The 23,477-nt window shown below is 46.6% G+C and overlaps 6 protein-coding genes across 6 annotated transcripts; 3 read left to right on the top strand and 3 right to left on the bottom strand.

Annotated features, from left to right (window-relative positions):
- Positions 1-1,508: 1,508 nt before the first annotated feature.
- On the top strand, positions 1,509-5,051 carry N7462_003630 (DUF3433 domain-containing protein; the record flags this gene model as incomplete). The annotated part of the gene is made up of 1 exon (XM_057075356.1): positions 1,509-5,051. One exon carries the CDS (start codon positions 1,509-1,511, stop codon positions 5,049-5,051), a length of 3,543 nt encoding a protein of 1,180 aa, XP_056934861.1.
- Positions 5,052-6,120: 1,069 nt separating this feature from the next.
- On the bottom strand, positions 6,121-7,320 carry N7462_003629 (lytic polysaccharide monooxygenase AA11 family protein; the record flags this gene model as incomplete). Its single annotated transcript, XM_057075355.1, has 1 exon — positions 6,121-7,320. The coding sequence occupies one exon, from the start codon at positions 7,318-7,320 to the stop codon at positions 6,121-6,123; it is 1,200 nt and encodes a 399-aa protein (XP_056934860.1).
- A 2,343-nt stretch (positions 7,321-9,663) lies between these two features.
- On the bottom strand, positions 9,664-9,966 carry N7462_003628 (uncharacterized protein; the record flags this gene model as incomplete). Its single annotated transcript, XM_057075354.1, has 1 exon — positions 9,664-9,966. The coding sequence occupies one exon, from the start codon at positions 9,964-9,966 to the stop codon at positions 9,664-9,666; it is 303 nt and encodes a 100-aa protein (XP_056934859.1).
- A 2,944-nt stretch (positions 9,967-12,910) lies between these two features.
- Positions 12,911-14,044, top strand: N7462_003627 (WSC domain-containing protein; the record flags this gene model as incomplete). The annotated part of the gene is made up of 1 exon (XM_057075353.1): positions 12,911-14,044. The coding sequence occupies one exon, from the start codon at positions 12,911-12,913 to the stop codon at positions 14,042-14,044; it is 1,134 nt and encodes a 377-aa protein (XP_056934858.1).
- A 4,397-nt stretch (positions 14,045-18,441) lies between these two features.
- N7462_003626 (epoxide hydrolase family protein) lies at positions 18,442-19,760 on the bottom strand (the record flags this gene model as incomplete). Its single annotated transcript, XM_057075352.1, has 4 exons — positions 18,442-18,528; positions 18,585-18,849; positions 18,901-19,090; positions 19,136-19,760. The coding sequence occupies 4 exons, from the start codon at positions 19,758-19,760 to the stop codon at positions 18,442-18,444; spliced, it is 1,167 nt and encodes a 388-aa protein (XP_056934857.1).
- Positions 19,761-19,989: 229 nt separating this feature from the next.
- N7462_003625 (uncharacterized protein) lies at positions 19,990-22,130 on the top strand (the record flags this gene model as incomplete). Its single annotated transcript, XM_057075351.1, has 4 exons — positions 19,990-20,063; positions 20,128-20,358; positions 20,425-20,651; positions 20,722-22,130. 4 exons carry the CDS (start codon positions 19,990-19,992, stop codon positions 22,128-22,130), a joined length of 1,941 nt encoding a protein of 646 aa, XP_056934856.1.
- Positions 22,131-23,477: the final 1,347 nt, after the last annotated feature.

Genomic DNA, 23,477 nt, shown 5'->3' with positions numbered 1-23,477 from the left:
TAAATGTGGACTCAGAAAGTGCCCGTAGGTAAGCCTTCGATCAGTATGTTCCGCCCAGTACCTGTCGGTATGGTGGTACAGATCATCACTCAAGCATAAATCATCATAGTCATAAGCCTGTCTATAAACTCCGAGCCTAAAAGAACAGGCGTCGAAAAGGAAAAAAAAAGAAAAGATAGGCGCAGAAAGGAAGGCGAAATAAATAAAAAACTCCGAGTCGGGCCTTCTACATTGATGCCTGGTGCTTCGGGCTACAAAGATACGGCCAGCAATACGGAGTTCCGAATGTCAGAAATTGTTTCCTTCCAACAACAAAACCTGTACTTTTGTGTTATAATTAGTCAAATGCACGAAATGACTTGGCTCTCATGACTATATATAGCTCCTTCTATCAACCCTTTTATATTCTAGTAACCTTTACTACTGTATCTAGTTAATTAGGATATGGAATATATTTAATTTTATCCCGCAAATCAAACCTAGGGGTATATTAATAGAACTTTCTAAGTCATATATAAATGGCATTAACGTCATTAGTTCCTAGCACATCACAGACTATAATGCTTTTGACTGTTAAGCGTTCCCTTAGAGCCACTACTCTCATAGGACATAATCTGTTTTTGGCCACTGCGTTCATGAATCTATTGTGGATTCTGAAAGGAGATGCTAAAAGTGGAGCTGGAGGCTAGAATTAATCAAATATTGAAGAGCAACCAATACATTTGTCTTTCGAGCTGATCACGTGCAGATATGTTCATCCCAGAAAGCGCCCCTCACAGCCTATGGTCTGTGCATTCATTAGGTCATCCTGTCCCCACCTCCACCACACTTATCACCTTGCAGTAAACCTGGGCCCTTGAATGAGCAGCTACTTGTGCTTGCGCAGACCATTGAACGTTCGTTGCACTCCTTCCTTGAGATGAAAAAGTTATCCTATTTTCTATTTCAATGAAGTCTACCGTATAAATTCTAGTAGCCCTCCCAAATTGACTGGAAATGTATTTCGTACCTTTGTCTGCATCTAAGCGCCCACAGGGTATGCTGAAACATTCTACCACACAAATAGGGGTGCATAAGGGTCTTGTAAATGGACCAAATACAGCCCTGGTCGGTCTATACAGGCCCACAGCCTCTATGGATCTTGTGCTGGAATTACTTTATAAGGTGTGGGATCTGCTCTAACGATGGTCATAAGCGCCCTGCGATTTCCCAAAACTGAATGGTGGTTTCACTAAGCTCCTAGGTTGTACTTTTTAGTGCTTCACGAGCAAATCCGCGCCACTATGTGGGAAGGAGATGTGGAGGCACAGGTAGCTGGCTTTGGTGCCAGCGGTTAAAAGCAACCATAAACCTCAACTCACAAGGAAACTTAAAGAGAGACATAGCCGCCCTTCCATGTTTTTCTGTGATGAATTCCTTCACATATCTTGATATCTGCGCCATCTCCACCAAAATCAGATTGAAAAAAGCCTCATGGAGTGAATGTCTTTATCAGTCTTTCACTCGAGATGATATTTGACTTTGTGAGCAAATTCAAGCCCAGGTTTAAAGCCGAACCACAAAATTCTAGCTGGAGACCTTCATACCTGCAACGGAAAATATTATTACTCTTTGTGATTACCTTTGCCGCGACTATCGGGGCCCTTGAAGCATGTTACCAGTCCTCTGAAACTCAGAATGGCCTTGCCACTTCTAGTCATAGTCGGCATTATCTTTGGACATATGGACCAACAGCCATTTTTACAATTGTCACTACGTTCTGGTCACGCGTTGAATTCCAGATAAAGCAGAATGCGCCATGGCAGACAATGACCGACACTCCCCAGCCAGCGGGCAAAAGTGTGTTGCTAGACTATATATCCGACATGCAGCCAGTCGCTTTGTGGAGGGCGGCAAGGAATAAACATTTTGCCGTTGCAACCAGTGTCGGATGCTCTCTACTGCTACAGCTCATCATCATTTTCTCAACTAGCTTGTTTTCACTCCAGAGAGTCCAGATTCATCAGACGGATGTCCCTATTCAACTTCACAACATGTTCACTACCCAAGATTCTACCCTTGATACTGTCGGTTCCCAACCGTTCGATGTCCTCAATGGAGTTATTTATGACAATGTTACATACCCCATTGGCACAACACAAAACCTGACTTTTCAGGACTTCTCTGCTTCGAATCTCTCTTCCAGTGCCATAATAACTGTCTCTCTAGACGGATTGAGGGCTGATTTGGATTGTGAGAGTGCTACATTGGATCTCGGAAGCTTTGACTATTTCACGGCTGAGAATGGCGGACCTGTCGATGGAGGGTCAACTCTAGTCGATATTTACACTTCGTCATGCAAAATTTCCAACGCATCATTGGTAGCAATAGGAGCTGGAACCACAGCTCTTTTCAATGGAGGGCAATGCAACAGTGCCAGCGATCGAGGTAGTACTCGTGTCGTATTGACGATAGCTGACACCTACGAGAAAAATGTCACCCATATCAAAAGTTCGAATAGTTCTCTTGAAAATAACGCCACTGGGCTGAGGAGGATTCAGCTTGGCTTAAGTCGCTCGATATCATACATCTGCATGCCAACTCTCTTTCATTTGAACATTGAGGCCCAACGCAATGCATCGTCATCTTCATCTGATACTCGACTTCAAACAATAAAATCTCAACCCACAGACTTTCAAGGTTTAACTGCTACAGACGTTGCCAAATTCATAGTTGATAACTCTACGGAAACCACTGGATTCAGACCTGTTGATGACACCACCTCATTTGCAGATGGGGCGGTTGTAAGTTCGGCCCTGACACTTGGAATGCACCTTATAGGGGTAAACGTGAGCGATGTAACGCTCTGGGAGGATGACATGCTTCAAACATCAGCATCGGCATATTACCAAGCCATGACTGCTCAGCTCTTACATATGGGACTAGCAAAAACAAACAAGTCCACCACAATTGGCTCCGCGATTTTACCAGAAAATAGAGTGAAGATGCTTCAACTGCCCCTTCGAGGTATGGAAGCATGCCTAGCAATCTGCATACTGCTCGCGCTTTGCACTCTCTACTTTGTAAATGGAGAGGCATTTTTTACTGGAAACCCGGCCCATATTTCCTCGATCGCAGCCATTACAGCAAACAGTGAAGACTTTAGGTCATCTCTTCGGGGGGCTGGGGCTCTGTCAAACAAGGTGCTCCAAAGTCGACTTGCGGGTAAGAGCTATTTCCTTCGCTCGACACCCAGAGGCACATTGATCGACATTGCAGAAAATGGACGGAGAGAGTCTATTTTGGATCATGATTCTGGGTCCAAATATGTGCCCTGGAAAGCTTTTCCAACGTTTGTATCACGCATCGTCATTTTTCTTCTGGTCTCATCGACAATTGCTACATTGGAAGTTTTGCTACATTTTTCTCAAGTCGATGATGGGCTCGGAAATGCATCCTCGACAAACATGTTTATGCAATACCTGTGGTCACTAATTCCTGCTTTGATCATGTCGGGTATCAGCTTTTTGTTCGGGATTATGAGTTTCAACATCAGATGTCTGGCCCCATATGCGTCTCTTTACCGACCCAACGGCGCGACGTTTGAGCAGTCGATGAATCTAAGCTACTTGGATTCACTTGGATTCAAAACCCACCTTAGATCTCTAAGATCTGGAGATATTGCTGTTCAAGTAATGACACTTGCTACAGGAGCCTCTTTTTTCCTGACGATCATCGTTAGCGGTCTATATTCAGCAACTGAGGTGCCTTACCAGATCGCTGTCAACTTTACAAGGATTGGTGGCTTTCCTGATCCTAGAACCATTGCAGGTGCTCAGCTAGATTTTGATGAGCAAGGGGAGGTTGCAGGGATTTTGACCTCCGAATATATTCTCCAATACAACTATAGTTATCCACGTTGGTCCTATGAGGAGCTTGCGTTTGCGGAGGTATCGATGAACGAAATTAAAGGAAAGGGAAATTTCAACGGATCTCACGTGGATATTCGAATTCCAGCCTTGAGAGCTACACTCTCCTGTCAACTTCGAACAGCTGCGGACTTAAAGCCCAATATCACTTACTCCAATAACGGGACATCAGATTTCTACCAGCTTTCAATTGACCAACTTACACTGGCTTGTCCTGGAAACTATACTGACTATCATTACACCAAGACAATATTCAATGTTGAAGAACTCCATCATCAGCCTTTTGGTTATTCAGTGGAGGCTCAATGCAACGCAAATTACATTACAGGTAATGTCCTAACTGGAGCAAGTCATTACACGGCGTCATATCTTTGGGGTTATCTTAACGGAAGCTCCATCCAGCACATCAGAGGAATGTCGTGCTTGCAATACGCTGAAACGGTTGATGTTTTGACTCGGTTCAAGCTCCCAGAATTGGAAGTCGATGAGGAGCATCCCCCAGTACCAGATGAGTCCTCAGCGAAACTGGCACGCAATCTTTATACGCCAATACCTGAATGGTGGGTATTGAACTCAAATAGTCAGTATCCAACATTAGATGGCTTTTTCCAGCTCTTGGTCGCTGGAAGATACGGAATACCAGTCGAAAATTTCAAAAGTGCAGAATATGACGAAGCAGTTATCAAGGAAATCAAGCATCAGCACAAAATCATCAGCGCCCAGCAGTTTAATAACTATACCCGCTCGACCGCAAACGACACTGTAAAGCATGCACCGATCATTGGAAATGTGACAGACTCTAGTCGCCAGCGAGTCGTTCAAGACGCATCTTCAACTCGGATTCTAGAGGCTTTGCTGGCTTCAATGCTTATATTGGGCATTCTGGCATCTGTGCTTTTGAACACAGATCACGTTCTGCCAAAAAACCCATGCAGTATTGCTGCAGTCGCTAGCCTCTTGGCAGATTCAAAGTTGTTAGACGAATATTTACGTGGAGAATGGAGTCCAAACGACAAGTATCTGATAAAATCATTTGTTCATCGTCGGTTCCATCTCGGTTGGTGGCAGGAAAGCTCATCCATGAGCACGAATACCAATAAGATATTCACTATCGACCACAAGTCAACGGATAAGGTGGCTTAGGCAATGAAAAGTGCAGCGACACTAGCCAGACTGTCGTGATTTCGAGACTCGGTTTTTCTTTTCTTTTCTTTTTTTTCTTAGAAACGTGGAAATAGTATTGGTTACAGCTATGATAATCAAAAGAGACCACTCGGTGCACTCTGACTGGGCCAGACGGCCCCGTAGCGCGCGTGGCTGTTCATCCAGGACCACCTGATCCAGAACTGGGCCGATTTCGTCCTACCCGGGCCTCAGTCGTGGCGCAGCGACCCCTAGCGGGCCACGAAGGAGAATATTTGCAAAAGAGTATATGGAGGTGGCGAGCACGGCATTTACATGTACTTGCTTGATGGGGATAGGATAGACGGGGTTTGACGTGCGGTGCTTTTTGATTAGTGTCTTTCTGTTTCTAACTATAAAGATCGCGCTGGGGGGTTGCTTTTCTAATGATCTTTTTACCTGTCTTTCGTTAGACCGATACCAGAGAAGCCTAGGAGCAGAAGTCTAGACAGGATCTCCGCTAGACACATATGAATCCGTTGACTTTTTCGTCCGGTGTGATGCAACTTTGATAGTAGACACCCTGCCGTTAGATCAAGCGCTACAATGGCTCATCGAGAAGGTGATATTGCCAGCCATGGAGTTCATAATGCCCTCGCGTATTGGAGCTATTTTGCCTTGGAACATGAAGAATGTGATTAACCTGTTGTAATTCACAACCTCGATCCTTTAGATTACTTATGTCGGGAGAGATCCACAATTACACAATTATCGAAATAAGGAAGAAATTCACTAGCTTTACGTCAAAGGATTACTTTCTACAGTAGCGCAAATGAAGATATATTTTCCAAGGTATTTGTGGCAAGCCAGGTTTCCTATTTTCATCTCGCGCAAAATATACAGGGAAAAAGGCAAAAGGCCAGACACTGTGTACCTAAAAGAAATATCGTCCGCCCCTTAGACCCCTTTCTCAAGGAGCGGAAATGAAAGAAAAGTGAAAATCAAGATGCAAAGATGCAATGAAAATGACCTCCGACGCCAGCAGAGGATAAAAAATGGTCTAGGCACGAATGCTCAATTTACATGTCATCTAAGCATGGGCTGAGCCTCCGATAGTACGCCTGCGGAAGCGCATGGCTGATATTTCGCGTGCCATCTTGGCCGCAGAGATCGACAGATCCGAGCTTTGACCAGCAGTGCACTTGGTACCGGCAGCTAGCTGCTGAGAAACGGACCATTGTCCATTGGCACAGCGCTGGAAAGAGGTGCCGGCAATGCAGTTCCACTCACCCTCGGGGCTACAGGAGCCGCTCAGGGTACCCGAGCTGGAAGAACTGGAAGTGCTGGAAGATGAGGGCGAGGCGGGAGCAGTTGAGAAGCCCGTTGATTCAGGGGAGTTGGGAACACCTGATGCAGCAGGAGCTGTGCTGGTAGTTGGCACAGCAGCTGGAGCCTGGGAGGAAGCTTCGGTGGGGGCACTACCTGATGCGGTCGAAGACTCAGAGCTAGAGCTAGAAGAACCAGAACCAGAGCTAGAGCTGGAGGAGCCAGAAGCGGCATCACCTTCGCCAGCGAAGGTGGCAGTGCCGGTACAAGCGGCTTCACCTTCAGGAGCGAGGTTTTGGGCAGCGCCAGCGTACTGGATATATTCACCAGGCTGAGGGAAGCGGATATCAATGCCTTCCTTGGTGGTGCAGCCATTGACATTGGCAACAAACATGGGAGGGAAATTGGCGGTACGTTTCTCGATCACTGGGGCCTCCACCGAGCGCTTGGAGGAGCTTGAGGAGATAGTGACAGGAGCGCAGTTCATGTACATCTCACGGTTGCCGATGCGGTTGAACCAGGTCCAGGCAAGAGTGTACTTTCCAGCCTCAATCCCATCGGGAATCGTGAAGTCAAAATGATAAGGGTCCTCCGCACTTGCATTGTCGCCCATGTTACCAGTGACGTTAGCGGGACACCCGCCTTCGATAGACTTGATGACCTTCCAAGTGGTTGATTTGGTTGGCGACCGATCCTCAGTCAGACTGATCTGGCATGAGCCTCCACCATGAGTGGCACTACCCTCAAAGCGTAGAGGGTAAGTGCCCCCAACGGACATCTGATTCTCAGTGGTCACCTCGTAGGTGCTGGACCCACGCAGTTTGCAGGGGAAATCGCCACCTGCAGCCTCCAAAGGAGAGTTGTTGATCGTATCCTTGCCATAGGGAACTGGTTGAGTCATGATCATGTGGGCATTGACCACAGATGCACCCAGCAGGGCAACTAGAAATGATTTAACAAGCATTGCTCAAGCGAACAGAGGATAATTTGCTTTTTTGGGATTCGGTTCGACAGATAAAATCTTGAAATTGCTAACTCGATTCGTACCAGACGAATGGAATCAAACAAGAAAGGAGTGGATGTTGGTAGTCACGAGAGCGAAATGCAGAGAGAGCCTTCCGCAACATAGAGTCAGTGGTAGGACAAGAGCAAACGTTGACGATCATGTGGGAAAATTTATAGGGGTAAGCTGGAGAGAAAGAGATACCATCGCCGCAAGGCTATTCGCTGGGGTCTGCCTAAAAAGATATCCCAGGCTGCCATTGCACGGGAAGTATTTTATCCAGTGGAGAAGCCAGTGGAGAAAGAAGGGAAGAGAGGAAGAAAGGCAGCGAAGAAGAAGGGAAGGAGATTGTTGCCAGGTTGAAAGACCGCCGACTGCGGCCCGTGACATCGACAATGTGATTCTAGATCGTTCACATTGTCTCAAAGCCAACGGCAAAACAGGCCTCAGTCTTCCTGACGCAACGTGATTCACACGGAGAGACATGAACACGGAAACAAGACAAAACAATACCTTTTGCGAGTTGCAACAGAGTTGTTTCAAACAAACTCTGCTAAGTCTTGTTCTCTTTTGATATCAAGCAAAAGACTGAAAACTGAAAGGCTCTTGTCGAAAAAGATGACGCTCGAGAAGGAATGTCGGAGTCTGCCACAGGCAACGACTACCAAGTAAGAGAAAGAAAGAAAGGAATACAGGACTTGCCCGTGATAGGTTGTCGAACCGTCAGGAGGAGGAAGAGAAGGATTGAGATGCACGACAGAGAAGAGAAGAAAAAGACCCGAGATGCAGACATGATGTGGAAGGGTTTTATATCAAACTTGGCATTGGCGAGCACTGACACTCCCCGCCAGGGACATCAGGAACGCCAGGAACGACAGGTACGACATCGGATGGAGCCAGGGACCGCTGTGGATAGACGGGAGGCAGGTTGGTGCCTATACGGAGCCATCGGCTGGATGGATGCTAATCAATCGGACACTGCCAGAGTTTGATCTGCTTCTCCATCATGTCCAATCCCACGGAACGAAGGCCTCCTTCCAAAGCCACCGAGTGATCGTATCCCGCCCGATCCGACCACTGGAGGCGTGGGGAACGGGCTTTTCTCGAAAGCTGGCACTGTTTCAGCGGTGCCTCCATTGTGCGATGGCCATGTCAGAACGGTGAGTGGTGGTGAGGTGTACACTTTGATCCAGTGGCGACAACCAACCACAGGCTCGGACAACACATCCCCAGACCTGCAAGATCAGCTAGACCCAGTCCAGCTTAGCGACGAGGCGGCTGGCGACGAGCCAACCACCGCACAGACTCGCGCAAGGGTGCGGCAAGGCCCCTGGCTCCAGTGGCCCCAGAGGCCCCTTGACTGTCGGGCCTGCCAAGTGTCGCACCATCGAGCTTGGGATCCAAGAATTCCATGTGTCTGATGCCCTCCGACCGGGCGATTTGGGCGACTTGGCTCGTGAGGCGGGGGTGTCACCGGCGCCTCCGTTTCTCCTATCCGAGTCGGCAGCGAATCGGGTCCTGCGCATAGCGCATTGTTGTGCCACGCCACGGAACAATCATCGAAACTGGACGTTGCAGTCGGCTGGTCAGTCATGAATGGGCCAGTTTCATCTCTTCGTGGGCTCGCTCGCTCTGTTCCGAGATTGTCGCAGATCCACCCCAAACTACCCTGTCCCCCGGCATATCTCTAGAAGTCCAGGATGTCCCGTGCTCGTGATTGGCGTGTCGATGCATTGAAAGTTATAAACCCTGCGACAAGTGACGAACTCTGTTCTGACCAAATGACGCAACGCGCTGGGAGGTCAGCGTGGGCAGAAGATGCCTTCTTTTTCGAGCATAAATTTCTGTTTCCCTCCTTCAGGCAGGCTAACCTCTTTCTCTTGTCCATCCGTGAATGTCTGTATTTTCTCCTTTCGACAGGGTTCTGGCGGGCGGGACATGGTAAGGGACCCGTTTCTCGGCAATGGCGTGTCGATCGGGCGGAGGCTGGACACATCCTTTTCCTTGAAGAGATTGCGCAGATGTTCCAGGTCATGTTGATCCACCGTTGCATGAGGAAAACCAGAGATTTTCTGGACGGGGAGTGCAGATCCTAGATTGACGGCTGGGATGGTGCGGCTTAGCTCGGTGATGCTCGAAGGGCTCCTCTCGAGACAGCTGATTTAGTCTATTTTGTCTAGGTAGATGGATTTCGGGTACGACATGGCACCCGCCAAGTTGGATAGTGCATCCACCGAGTGGATACCGAGCCATCTTGATGTTGAGGAGGAGCTGGAAGGTGGCAACCGAACTCTGCTGCGTGTTTCACCCCTTCAGGGTCTTCCCACACTCCGGCACAGACGTCACCTGCACGCCTTCTTGGATCTGTAGGTTTCCCAAGGAATAAGTCAAATTAGAAAAAGGGCCTTTGGCTGGTGAGACAGGTCTATCAACCATGACAATACGACGTAGCACGCCCTTTGTCTCCCCTTTCGTTTGTCCGGCCATGCGGATCTTGCTTCCGCAGCCTAGAAACGCCATGCCGGGAACCCGCTCATGGTTCTTGTTCTCCACATCCATACAATCGATCCTCTCAAGATCCACAAGAGTCCATCGAAGACTTGCCATAGTCGTTTCATATTAAGGACGGACCCATCTGGAACCGTTCCTGTTGACATACCAGCCTGCAATCTCGTGGGTAGCTTCCCCAGCAAAACCCAAAAGCCAAGCCCACCAATCTCGGTTAAGCCGACTCCAGAACAGAGTGGAGTATGACATGCGACCACAGCCACAGAGCAGTATACTCCGAAAGCTCGATCGTGAGCCCTGTCGAACGCTGCTCTGACTCGTTCGTGATGGAAAGCCAAACCACTCCGTTCCATGGTACAACAAAACCCCAGCTGACCCTGAGATTAAACTAGTTGGTATAAACTTCTTGTTAAACGGACAGGCTCTTTTAAACCAGGCCTTTTACTTTGTTGAGAATCGTTGTCGAAATAGCTCTGTTCATCGCAATCAAACTGCCAAAGCTCCGAGCTTAGAATGCCCTTCAGACTCGTCCTTTCGCATGGGCATGACTATTTCGATTAAGCGGATAAGGTGGGTATAGCTTCAGAAATGAGCTGTCAAACGTAGACACGGAATGATCGGAAATTACCTGGGCAGACAACAAATCCCTCATACACCGAGATTCATGATGGCTGGGATCATCTATGGCTCGTCTTCCTGATGGTAACCCAAGTTCGTGATTGTGGGAAGTAATGTCTCTGTTTGATTCTGCCTGGCCCCAAGGTCGCATCCATGATCGATATGCATGAGATGAGAGTGAACATTATGGAACGGTAATAGATTATCAATTTGAGTGGCCGGATATTGATGAGTCCTGGCAAAAATCTTGGAAATGCAATCAATTTGTCATGAGATGCAACAGAGATATTATTTGATGTCTACGGACTGCAGATATCTTCCGACAAGGAGTTGATAATTTCTCACATGCAGAGTAGTCGTTAACAGGCGTCTGTGAAGATTTCGTCTCGTCTGGCCAATAAATATCTCTTAGATACCCAGCTCTGGCCCGGGGTTTAAGAAAGGACAAACACCGATCGATGTTCCTCTCTATCTAAATTCTGACAACTCATAGAGACCAGGAACCGATCCGGGAACTTTCAACTGGCATTTGTACTTATTCATATCACCCCTGCTTCTCTCTATAAGTTTTTCATGTGTGAGACAACCAGTTTTGTTTGAAGAAACAATAAATTTCGTGCTTGATTGAAATATTTCTCTCCTTCTATAACCCCGCAACCATGCTCAAATGGGGCAGGTGAACTCATTCCCGGTCATTTTCCCGGCCCTGCGGGTAGACTTTGGACTGTGGCATCGTCTTTTCATCTTTCGACAAGAGGAATGCCCATTGATTAGTCTTCTGGTCTACTCACCATACCTGGCCGATCGCCACATGTATTGTATTATAGTAGGATGTAGTAGGATGTAGTAGGATGTAGTAGGATGTAGTAGGATGTCGTAGGATGTCGTAGGATGTCGTTCAAAATACGAACCGCTTTGAAGCCTTATTAGCCCAATATCACTGTTTTGAGTGGAGGCTTTCCAGTGGAGAAGGGGGGTTTTCGCCGTTTGGTATGATCCCTCAAAAGTTCTTCCTCTCGGAAAGACCATCTGCTTGTGAATAAGATGCAGCAGTCTATAAATTTGGTGGATAGCGCCTACCTGTATTTGATTGAGATGACTCTGGCTTTATCAGATCCTGATCGGGACAGGGAATTTGATACCGTGCTCCAGCTCATTATGCTGTCACCTGCTGTTTGACGAGGCTGGCCTGTGCTTAAGCTGTCTGTCCTGTTTGTCAACACGAGAAGCCTATTCCGAGTAATACTTGCATAGAAATATTTCTCGATATCCCTGGGTCCGAGGACATGTGAGCCAAGATAGCGATTTCAAACGAGCTTCATGAATAAGAAATCCCTACCTCCATATTCTCCAGATAGTCATGAACTCCTCGTTTCCCGATAACATTAGGCATTGTCCGAATCTGTGTGGCATGAAATATATACTTCTCTTTCGGGTGTTCAGATTTGAACGTATTATATCTTACATGTGGTAGAGGAGGATCTCCACGAGAAGCTTAATTAGCAGCCAGTCTCAATTTCTTAGGTATTATCATAATCAAATAAAGGCTGTAGATACATGTATCAAATTTCCAAAACAATGATCCGTATTTTGTCACGACTATATAAAATATAAAGTTTGTCTTCCAAGAGCTCATCAAATTATGTTCTAGAGTAGAAGTTTTAAGTTACCTGAATTAATTTTGTTTTTCTTGCCCTAGAATAAGTAAAATAGATCAACGTTCATGTCATTGGTTAATTATATATATCATAGACTTCTCCACTCGCTGAAGCCTTTTCTAATAATCCTTAGATCACAATCGGATAATTAACATCGGCAAAACTTGCCATCGAAATGCTTAGACTTTTTCATGTGGTTCTAGAGAAGCAATGCATTTTTCAGACTGTTTTCTCAGAGCTGTCTTGGCTGGGCCAAGCTTAGCCAGCCATGATCTTCCTGTTTGAACTAAATATTATAAGACAGCAAGACGGCCAAAGAAAGTCGCAACATATTTTCACAATTATCAATGTCAATTTTCGGTCTTCTCCAGTAGTATATATTCGTTAGCGAAAATTGCTTCCGCCTTGACGATTGCGTTTTTTATGAAGTCCACCTGCCAAGACGCTAGCGTAATCAGCTGTCCATAACAACATACGGTAACCATACCTTGAGTATTGACTAGTGTGGCCCGAATTGAGACCGCGAAACTATGATTGAATATCCACAGAAATGATATGAAGTTGGCTTAAATTGTCAACGTTGGACAGGCTCTAAATACGCCACGTGACTTCATCCAGTGCGACCCTTTTTGGACCCTTTTTTAGGAACCCCCCCCTGAAGAGTGAACGTGAACGCCTTGTCATAGCGTTTACAATATGTTTGTGTTTTGAATTTGAACTAATCGGACATTTAGTCTCAGGTGTAATCATCATTCAAGCACCGGAACATGACCTACCCTACTCGAAAACAAGCAGACAGCACACATTCTCCCCCCGAGCCCACTGCAGGACCTTCTTTCGAACATGCGTTATATCTCCGTGATGTTGCGACACAATCCATCCAGGGCTACTCCTATTTGGGATGCTACTCAAATAAGCCCAAGGCTCCTTTGAATGCGACTCACATAAGCTTTGACCGACTTGAGCCACAGTTCTGCTGCGAGTGGTGTCGGAATGTCAGAACAACATATGAGTTCTGCGGCGTCGGTGGCGGAAACTACTGTTTTTGCGGTTCGACTACCCAGACAGACCAAACTTTGCTCCCAGAATCATCATGCAATGCGCAGTGCTATGGTGATGGCCGGTATGCCTGCGGTGGATCCGGGGCAATTGGTCTATACAGTGCAACCACATCTTTCACTCCCATAACAACAACGGGCATAACAAAGATCTCGAGCATGTCGAGCTACTCTTATTACGGCTGCTATACCGACTCTACTCGTCGAGTTCTTGGCGAGATGCAGCGGTCATTCCAGCTCAATGATCCACAATTCTGTTGTGACTATTGTCTAGGCGTGAGTACAGGCTATCAGTGGTGCGGGGTGGAAAATGGGCATAACTGCTATTGTGGCAGTACCACTAGCAGTGCGACTACAGCCATGTCTACAGACTGTAGTATAGGCTGCGATGGTGCACCCGATGTACAATGTGGTGGAAGATGGCGCATGAATATCTACAGCGTAACAGTCTCACTTCCGGTCACCACAACGGCTAGCACGACTCAGACGGATCATGTATCCACAGAGACAGCTGCGGCTACTTCTCTAGACAGCCAGAGTTCAGGCTTAGGGGGGGGTGCCATAGCAGGAATCGTCATCGGCGCAGTTGCAGGGGTAGTTCTGGCGGCAATCTTATTTTGGATCCTACGATTCCGACGCAAAAGAGCTGGAGGGGGAACTTCAAGCATGCGGCCAAGTGAACTTACGGGAGTCAACAACGAGCCCCGTGAGTTATCTGTGCAGAACATATCGGAGTTCGCAGCCGAGAACTCGCAGCCTTCTGAACTGGATTCACATAAGGCATCAGAGTCCCCTGCGGCGACTATGCAGCGTGCTGAATTAGAGGCATATTCCAATCGATAATTCAAATGCATACACATTGATGACCACGATGATATATCACCCACCATTTCCTTTTAAAATAATTTGAGAATCAGAGGGAGCAACTATATCGAGACCTCAAGCATAAAACTTGCTGAAAGGATGCTAATTTGATACCTCCCTACCTCCTGTGACTGGGGCCTAACCCGACATGTACCGTAGATTGACAATGTTTTTTCTAGTTATACAATGGTATCTCTAGTGTCATAATACTCGTTGGCGTTAATCTGATATTTCAATGTTCCAGATTGGGGTACGTGCCTCTTTATAACGACTCTCGGGGTCACTCATGAATCTTTCTTTTCTTCTGACCAGGATCATTGGCAAGCCGTACTTCTTGGCCCCCACTTGCCAGTCTCTTCTGAATACGAAGCGCGCCAAGGAAGTTATGAGTGGCACAGTCGTCCTGGGCGCCCCGCCAAGTCTTTGAATATTTCAAGTCTAGTCCTGTCATATGTCACAATGCGTAAGCTTCATCGTAAAATACTCGAGAATACGTCTAGGACCATCGCTGGAATTAGGGTCCTGCATAAGTCATGCACTAGTGCCTTGGCAGGGGGCCTGAAAAAAAAACAAAAGCGGGAGCGGGGACTGAAGCAAACTTCGTTGTCGAGGATTGAATGTGGACAGATCATGATGCAGTAGCTGAAGTATCATGAAAGGTCAATCAGTTCACCGACGCTGTAATGAGAAATGAAGTGCCTTCTCTTAATAATTTTACCATTAGTTAGTCTACTTGAACCTACTTTTGGATTATTCCGGTACATACGACCATAGGGTGTGGAGAACAGGAGTTCCCGTCCGCTTAGCCATACTCAACCTATTGTAGTGGGGAAATGACCAGCGATGGGGGTGAGCTTGACTGATCTCTGATTGGAGGATATCTTTCTTAGTACACAGTCTTTACAGGACATAGCTTCGCATCTCCGATAGGGAGAGAATCAACTTTTACACGTTTCGCTGAAGTAGCATCTGTTTCCTCTCTGAGAGGCCTTCCTCCATCATGGTGTGGTGTGTTATCTTACCGCTAGCTGAAAGATTCTCTCTTATGGCCTTCGCACCTCGATATTTTGAGAACTCCTCGCTATATTACAACTAGAATATAGGGACCTGTGAAAACGACGCCGAAAATGATAGCCTCTGGCGCCAGAAACGGCCGCCTTTCCACCCGTAACTTTGCACAGCGAGCCGCCGCTTGACCGCCCGCTGCCTGCTTCCGCCCCCTATTTTGCACCTAACCAGGACTGTTAGTCATCCACCTCTGTCTTGTTAACGTAATTCACTAGCGAGTCGTACACACTAGCGAGTCGTACACCCCACCTAAAACGCGTCTCCTATCTTCCACCTACTATCTTCTACCACACACTATGCCACCAAATCGTTCTAAAAACGTTCCAAAATCGCCAGATAGGGAGGGTAGGATACTACTCGCTATCGCTGCTATTCAAAAGGATTCAACTATATCTATGCGCAAAGCAGCAGCGGTTTATAACGTGCCACATACTACACTACGCGACCGGCTTAATGGCAAAACATATCGACAGGAAACGCGTGCTAATAGCTTTAAATTGACACAACAAGAAGAGGATTCGCTTTGCCAGTGGATACTATCGCTTGATACGCGTGGTGCTTCCCCTAGGCCTTCGCATATTAAAGATATGGCAAATCTTCTACTAGCAACGCGTGGTGATAACTAATCTTCTTCGATCGGCATTAATTGGGTAACACGCTATATTAAACGTCGACCAGAGCTTTGCACACGCTTTAGTAGGCGCTACGACTATCAACGTGCCCAAAACGAAGACCTAGCAAGTCTACGCGCGTGGTTTAGGCTTGTTGAATCAACAATCAACGATAACGGTATCCTTCCTAGCGATATCTATAACTTTGATGAAACCGGCTTTGCAATAGGCTTAATAGCGACTTGTAAAGTTGTTACACGGAAGGATCTATACGGTCGGAAAGCTCTTCTATAACCAGGAAATAGAGAGTGGGTAACAGCAATTGAATCTATATCGGCAACCGGCTACTCGCTTCCGCCGTGTATAGTATTCAAAGGGAAGGTTTATATTGCTAGTTGGTTTAATAACCTTCCTAGCGATTAGCGAATTGAAATATCACCAAACGGTTGGACTAACGACGATATAGGCCTACGTTGGCTAGAGAAGCTATTTATACTAGCAACTACTAGTCGTACGCAAGGCAAATATCGCTTGTTGATACTAGATAGTCATGGTAGTCATCTAACACCACAATTCGATCAAATCTGCTAGCAAAACAACGTTATACCACTATGTATGCTACCGCATTCGTCGCATCTTCTACAACCGCTAGATATAGGATGTTTTGCTATCCTAAAACGCTCATACGGTCGCTTAATTGAGGCCCAAACTCGCCTAGGATACAACCATATCGATAAGGTCGACTTCCTAGAATCCTATTTCCTAGCACGCTAGGAAGCCTTCCTACCTAGCACGATTCAATCAAGCTTTGCCAGCGCCGGCCTAGTTCCGCTAGATGCCGAGCGAGTCCTATCAAAGCTTAATATATCACTTCGAACGCCTACACTACCTACTACTACTACTAGTAGGCCTAGTAGTAGGAGTAGTGCTTTCGTGCCTACTACACTACATACGATTAAGCAGCTTAGCAAGCAAGTATCATCTATCAAAGCTCTACTACGCAAGCGCTCGCGGTCGCTAGGAAGCCCTACAGAGCGTGCGCTAGATCAACTAGTTAAAGGTGCTGAACTAGCGTTTTATAACACTGTTTTGCAAGCGGAAGAGATTCGGCAACTACATAGATTCAACGAGAAGAAGCGTCAAAAACGCACACGTTCCAATCGCCAGATATCTAGGCAGCAAGATCCTACGGTCGGCGAATCTATATCTCTAGTTTCAACGCTGCCAGCAAGCGTTGAAGCTATTCAAAACGATGATGCAGAGCTTGCTCAGCAGCCTACTATAGGCGCTGAGCCTACTACTAGGCGTGTGTTTCGGTGTTCTGGATGCAATACAATAGGGCATAAGATTAATCAATGTAATACTAGATAGTTGAATCAATATCTAGTATTGTGGTGGAAAAATAGTGTTTTCAAAAAGTAGTGGTTGGTGGGGTGTACGACTCGCTAGTGTGTACGACTCGCTAGTGAATTACGTTAACGCTTAACTTCAACGATTGTTCCCCCTATTTCCACTAACGACCAAAACGACGCTAAAGTTAGCTCCCCTCTATATTCTAACCTAAGCCCCCCTCCTTCTCGCCTAGCCTAGTCAAGCGGTTATAAGATACTTCGTCTACTATCTCCCTCGGGGGTCTTTATATAACCTACTTATCCTACTTCCGCTACCTCGATTAATCTTAATATACTTAACTCCTAAGTCTCCTATTATAGAATCTAAACCTTAGCCTTTATCTCCGAACTTTACTTATAGCGCCTATAAACGTATTTCTAGTGTTACGCGCTGCTAACTAGTTAACGTAAAATTGTTATACGATATTGCAACACGAGGCTATTCCCAACTCAGTGCCTCAGGTGTCAGTTCAACCCCTTGTCGGTCAGGCTTCGTCATGACAGCCCTACTTCTCCCTAACATGGATGTATGACCTACAAGGCCCTGAGGGTTCGGTGCCCTTCTATTAGGGATTCATAAACCCCTCTTTCCTATAGCCTTTGCTTACCTCTATTAGATATAGGCTACGTTAGTCCGTATATTATAATATAATCTATCGCCTTTATTTGGTTATATAGGAAAGTGTTGAAGCCTATACATAAATTAAGGATTATAGAGAGATCTATGATAGCAAGAAATAGTGTTTTGCCTTCCTTACTTAACGTTTATCTTCCTACCTAGTCGACAGGCTTTCTACCCTGTATAAGTAGTTATTCTCTAACAGTATTATTGCACCTAAAGACTTTTATACGTTGTTGTAGTTTTATCTTATTCTTAGAAGAAGACTATTATCTTAGTTTCCACTTGTTTACTTACCTATGTGATTCCTTATAAGCGTTTATTCTTCCTTAGTTCCGTTCCTCAATTTCTCCTACAGGCCTATTTATTACTTCGCATTTCAAGACAAACTTTATCAGCCCCCTGGAAGCTGATCATTAGCCAGATGGAGGGTCTGAACTCTTTTAAGGAACATTTGTACTTGATCTCAGTTTACGAAGCCCCGCATCAATTTAAATCGTCTGAAGAAATACCAAGTTACAAAATCTTTCGTGCCGTCCAGAGGTTCCTTTCGGTTCTGAACTGGCGTTGGAAAGTAGGAACCCTGTTCAAAATCTAGAATCAGCACGCTTTCAGTGCATACAAGTTGAGGACGAAGAAAGGACCAAGTTACATTCTACTGTAGCGCAGCTTGATCCAGCAATAAAATTACTGCTCTTTCAAAACCACATCCATGAAATCCTCGATATCCTGCAGGAAGTCAACAGGTCGCTCAAGGGCCGCGAAGTGTCCACCCTACTCCGGATTCAGCAGGGCGTCATTGAAATGAGTAGCTGAGGGGTGTGACTTACATTCGTATGTTGCCGATAAAAAACTAACCGGCCCTTCTTTTCCACAACCTTCTTAGGGCCAGGCGCTAGTTCATACATGAACCATGAATATCCAAAAGGCTTGTCGATAAACGGCAAGCAAAAGGGAGGTTTAACGAGAAAGGTGCCGCGATAAGTATAGATGCAGCGTGGAAAGCAGTCGGTGAACCAATAAAGGGAGACGTCAGTCAAAATCTCGTCAATGCTAACGTCTTCCTCTGACCACTCTAGAAACTTTTCCCCAATCCTTGTAATAATTAGCTATGTCAAAAGAGAGCCGAAGATATGTTAGGCCTACCAAGCTAACAGAGCTAGGGGACTAGACGAAATTACGGCCCCAATAGTAGCAGGCCGTGTACTATTCATAATAGCAGCCCCTAATGTCGGCGTTTGGAAGCGCTCCCTGCCTCGCTGAACGGCCTTTCTCTCCATTTCGGTAAGATCCGGATCATCGGCCTCGACTTGATCCAGACTGGGCAATAAATTGACTAGTCATATTAGATAATGAATTTTAAGCACTGATTAGAACTCACGATGAACTCCAACAACAGAATCATATGTTGTTCCTAGAAGGGAAGCTATGAGGCATCCGACATCTCCGCCTTGTACAACGTAGTGATCAAAGCCGAGCATTTTGAGGGCTTTGTCAATTATTCGTGCTGCATCTTCACCTACCCAAGCTTCGTCTTGAGGCGGCCCTGAACTAAGAGTATAGCCTGGCAAAGATGGTGCGATAAGATGAAAGGGCATTTTGGCCGGCTCATATTTGTTCCGAATGAGATCGAGTGTTGGTAGGAATTCGAGAAAGCTACCCGGCCAGCCATGGAGAAGAACAATTGGAATTGCGTTCTCTTTCTCTGAGAAAAGTCCAACAAAGTGAAGGTCGACATTGCCTTTCTCATCCTTGATCGACATCTTGTAGTTAGGAAACGAATTGATACGCCTCTCCTGGGCGCGCCAGTCAAATTGGTTCAACCAATATTCCTTAGTTGAGACAAGCCATTCGCGCGGAACACCATAGCGGCGATCTTTATGCTGATTCTCCCATGTCAAAGGTCCAATGCGCGAGATACGAAGAAGCTCTTGGAACTGCTTGTAGTCGTCGTTGGGGATGCAAAGAGTGAACGGAGTCGCATGGTCAGGCAATGAGTAAGGCATCTTGACAGGCCGAAAAAGCTGGAGGTTTGGGATTTAAGTATCAGGAGAAAAATCCGAGCAGGAAGAAGAGCATATTGAAAAATCGGTAAGGGTGCGCTTTTCTCCGTGTTCAACGAGCCCATTGAGTACCAACAAAGATATTAGTTACGTCATTTATTTGTATGGTGCAGAGTGTCGGTCAATCTCAGTCAGCTTATTGGTGGAAATACCTGACTCATATTTGCCCAGAATGAATGGCAGATGGGTCATGACCACCGTACCTGACCGCCGATACTTGTCGCCGAAGAGGCCACAGCAGAGAAGGTAAATAGTAAAAGTCACACTCGGTGCTATCATTTCTGTTCTGCACTGTCTATTGTGACTATAGGTACCCTATTACTATGTCACCAAAATTCCAGCCAGAACAGGCTCCCATTGTGCGATTGCCCGTATTCTCGGACCCCAGCTACATACAAACCGTTGTCGGCAAGCAATCGGCCATCTCGGATAGTATAGAGGAGTTCCGTGGCATACCATATGCTCATGTGCCAGGAAGATGGGAGCACTCTAGCCTGAGGGATCGTTTACCGCGGGATATATTTGACTCTACGGAGGACGGGTAAGACCTCATCCATCCTACGCGGGTAATTATCCCGGCAACACTTTAGAGCTGACCACGCCACAGTCCACGATGTCCTGCGCAGGGAGGCAACACGCGGATGTTTCAATCATACTTGCCCTTCCCGGACGTCCGCCAGGACGAGTTCGAGTGTTTGAACCTTCTCATTGTGCGTCCAAGTAAGGCAGCACTCGCAAAGCACGACATCAATGCCGAGACGGCTCAGCTGCCTGTTCTTATTTGGATTCATGGTGGTGGCTTCATAGATGGGGCGGGGACAGATCCAATATCTGGTGCGTGTTTTAAGATAACATTTCGAATCAACTTGGATGCGGTATCCGCTAACCACAAGTCTGTACGCAGATCCCACCCGGCTTGTTCTGCGTTCCCTTTTCAAAAGAACCCCTTTTATTGCCGTGTCCATCAATTATCGTCTGGGCATATTTGGCTTCGGCGGTTCCTCTGACGTGATCGCAGCCCAAAGCAGCGATGTCCCTATCAAGGGCTTGAACTTTGGCCTCTATGATCAGAAGCTTGCTCTCATCTGGGTGAAGCGCAACATTGCTGCGTTCGGAGGAGATGACACCAAGATTACAATCATGGGTCACTCCGCTGGCGGAATCTCATGTTATCTTCACCTTCTCCAGTCGGAATTAGGCACGGAGAGACCGCTATTCCGCAAGGCTGGTGTGCTTTCAGGGCCGATTGGGGGTCTTGACTTGACATCGCTGGAGAAAGCCGATAAGCGCTGGGCAGATCTCTGCCGATTATGGTCAGTCCAAGCTCAAAGCCAAGTTGAGCGATTTGATACGTTGAGAAGAATACCTACAAAGGATCTACTTAACAGCGTTTCGGAGCTCCACTGGAAGCTCTTTACACTGATTGTGGACGAATTGACGATTCGGAAAAGCAACTTGGGCTGTGGCGTTTCCATCCATCTCGGACACGACGGACTGGGCGATGAAGCCAGGCCTTCTGACCAAAAGGTTCAACTCTTGCTAAGTTCAACAGACGAGGAGTTCAGAGGCTTTGCCTTGATGGCCAACTGGGACTACACCAAGTTTCACTCTCTTCTCAGCTCAAGTTATCCCTCAAAGGCATCAGCCGAGGAGGTTCTTCGAGCATATAACATCCTGCCTACATCATCTGAAGAAGAGCTACTTGAAGCGTTCTCTCAGTTCATATCTGATAGCACCATGATGCACAAAGTATATCGCGGATACGAATTCTTCAAGGCTCACCGTGGGAAACAAGCTCTCCAACGTGGCCAGGACCCCAGACGTGTGGGTGTACAGTATACCCATTTTGAAATTGGCAATCCCTTTCCAGGGCCTCTGCGAGGAATCGCGCACCACGGCGTTGAATTGATCTATGCATTCGGTAATTTTTACCATGCGCTAGAGAAGGCTGACCAAGGAATTTTGCAAGGTTATGCCGACCCCGACCAAGCTCATGTGGAAGCTAACGTTGATGAGCCCTCAATGGACACTGAAGCTAGCAAGTATCGCAAGTCCAACATCGATCTCAGCTATGAAATACAAGATAGGTGGGTTCGATTTGTGGTTGAGGATTGCCAAGAGAGCGACCAGCATGCAAATGCCGATGACATCACGACGTTTTGTTCCGACCGATCGGTGCGCACAGAAAGTTGGTCTACTGGCGAGAAATGGATGGCAAAGAGGAAGAAGCTTGAAATTTTAGATAGGGATTTTGATTCTATGACAACTGCTACGCAGAGACTAGTCGGGAGCGTTATTGGTATGGCACTATAGGTAAATAATCATTTATCCTATATTTCATTTAAGCTACTCTATTTCTTACGCGGAGAAACAATATCATACTAAAAATTAAGGAAGATGAATTTCTCATTTTGACGTATAGTGACCTGAAAAATCCCATTTACTGTGTTTTGGGGGGTTCCACTCGGCTGTGTGAATCGCTCGGCAGAGGAGTACGTTAATCCTGTCAGAGACTGCAGTCCTGCAAGAGTCCTTAACCCTGGGAAGTCTCTACATTGAGAACCCCGGCGTTCCGTTTCTGATCCCTCATCTCCGTGAATACCAACAGAGTGGGGAAATCGCCATCTAGCCGCTGCTCCAATATCTACAGAATTCACCATGAATCAAACTAGTCACCATAACAATGGTCAACATATGGCCCTCGTTGATTCCTACGAGAAATGAAGCAGCCTGATTTTACCTGGCTTCCGGACCTTGCCCTCCGCTCAAGCCATTCCCCTGAAAACTGGAAGGAATTGTTCTTTATACTTCTGAAAATATCTCCAAGATTTCTGTATGCCTTCCTGGCAATTCTTCCGTATTTTTGTTTCGATAGAGGGAATCGGTAATTTCGATGGATTGTGGCGTTTAAGCTCCAAACACACGATGTTCAGCCATCTCCTTGGAACCCAATCATGACCCGATCGATGTAGAGAGCCTCACATGGAAAACTCCCTACCCTCCAGGAAGGCATTAGTACCGCCTTTCTTGAGCTTATCGATGACCCTCCGCCAAGAAGTCACTGTACAACGTGCTTACGTAGAGGAACTGTGTTCAAGAGATGATTTCATTGCCTAGCTGGCTTTTAAGGTGGAATCTACAATCTATTGAGACATTCTGGGTTATATCCAAGTATACAAAAAAGATAACAAAAACCTAACACTATAAATTACCGGGCTCGTAATCGCTTGGACCGACGGGGAGTAGGTTTGACAGTAGACGCTTTCATTTTGCCTAGACGCCCTTTTCCCTTTTGCTCCCTACCAAGCTGCTCTTCTAGGGGCTCGCGTTTTCGAGACGAGCGCGTCGTATGCGGTGATAGAAGCTGAGGACTAGTTTCTAGATTTGCCGCCTTTGCTGCTCCTCTCGTCCCTCGCCCTGTAGAAATCTCCGTCAAGTTTAAATCGGTGCTAGCTACTCGATATCCAGCAGAGAAGGCGGAAATTTTAGTGCTTAGCGGGCAGGCTAATAGCTCTATAACTATGATAGGACCTAGTTCTATCAATCGAGGGTTAATGTTTGCTATATGAAAATCGAGAGAGGAGGCGGGTATTTCGGTACCTTGCCGAGTCTCTGACTCTATAGACGCGTCTCTAGACGGACTATCGCTAGGGCTCAACT

Source organism: Penicillium macrosclerotiorum (genome assembly GCF_028827735.1).
Source record: "Penicillium macrosclerotiorum strain IBT 26536 chromosome Unknown utg000003l_segment0_segment0, whole genome shotgun sequence".
In the NCBI taxonomy this organism is placed as follows: domain Eukaryota; kingdom Fungi; phylum Ascomycota; class Eurotiomycetes; order Eurotiales; family Aspergillaceae; genus Penicillium; species Penicillium macrosclerotiorum.
The sequence above is the reverse complement of the archived record's forward strand: the minus strand, read 5'-3'. Positions and strand labels throughout refer to the sequence as shown.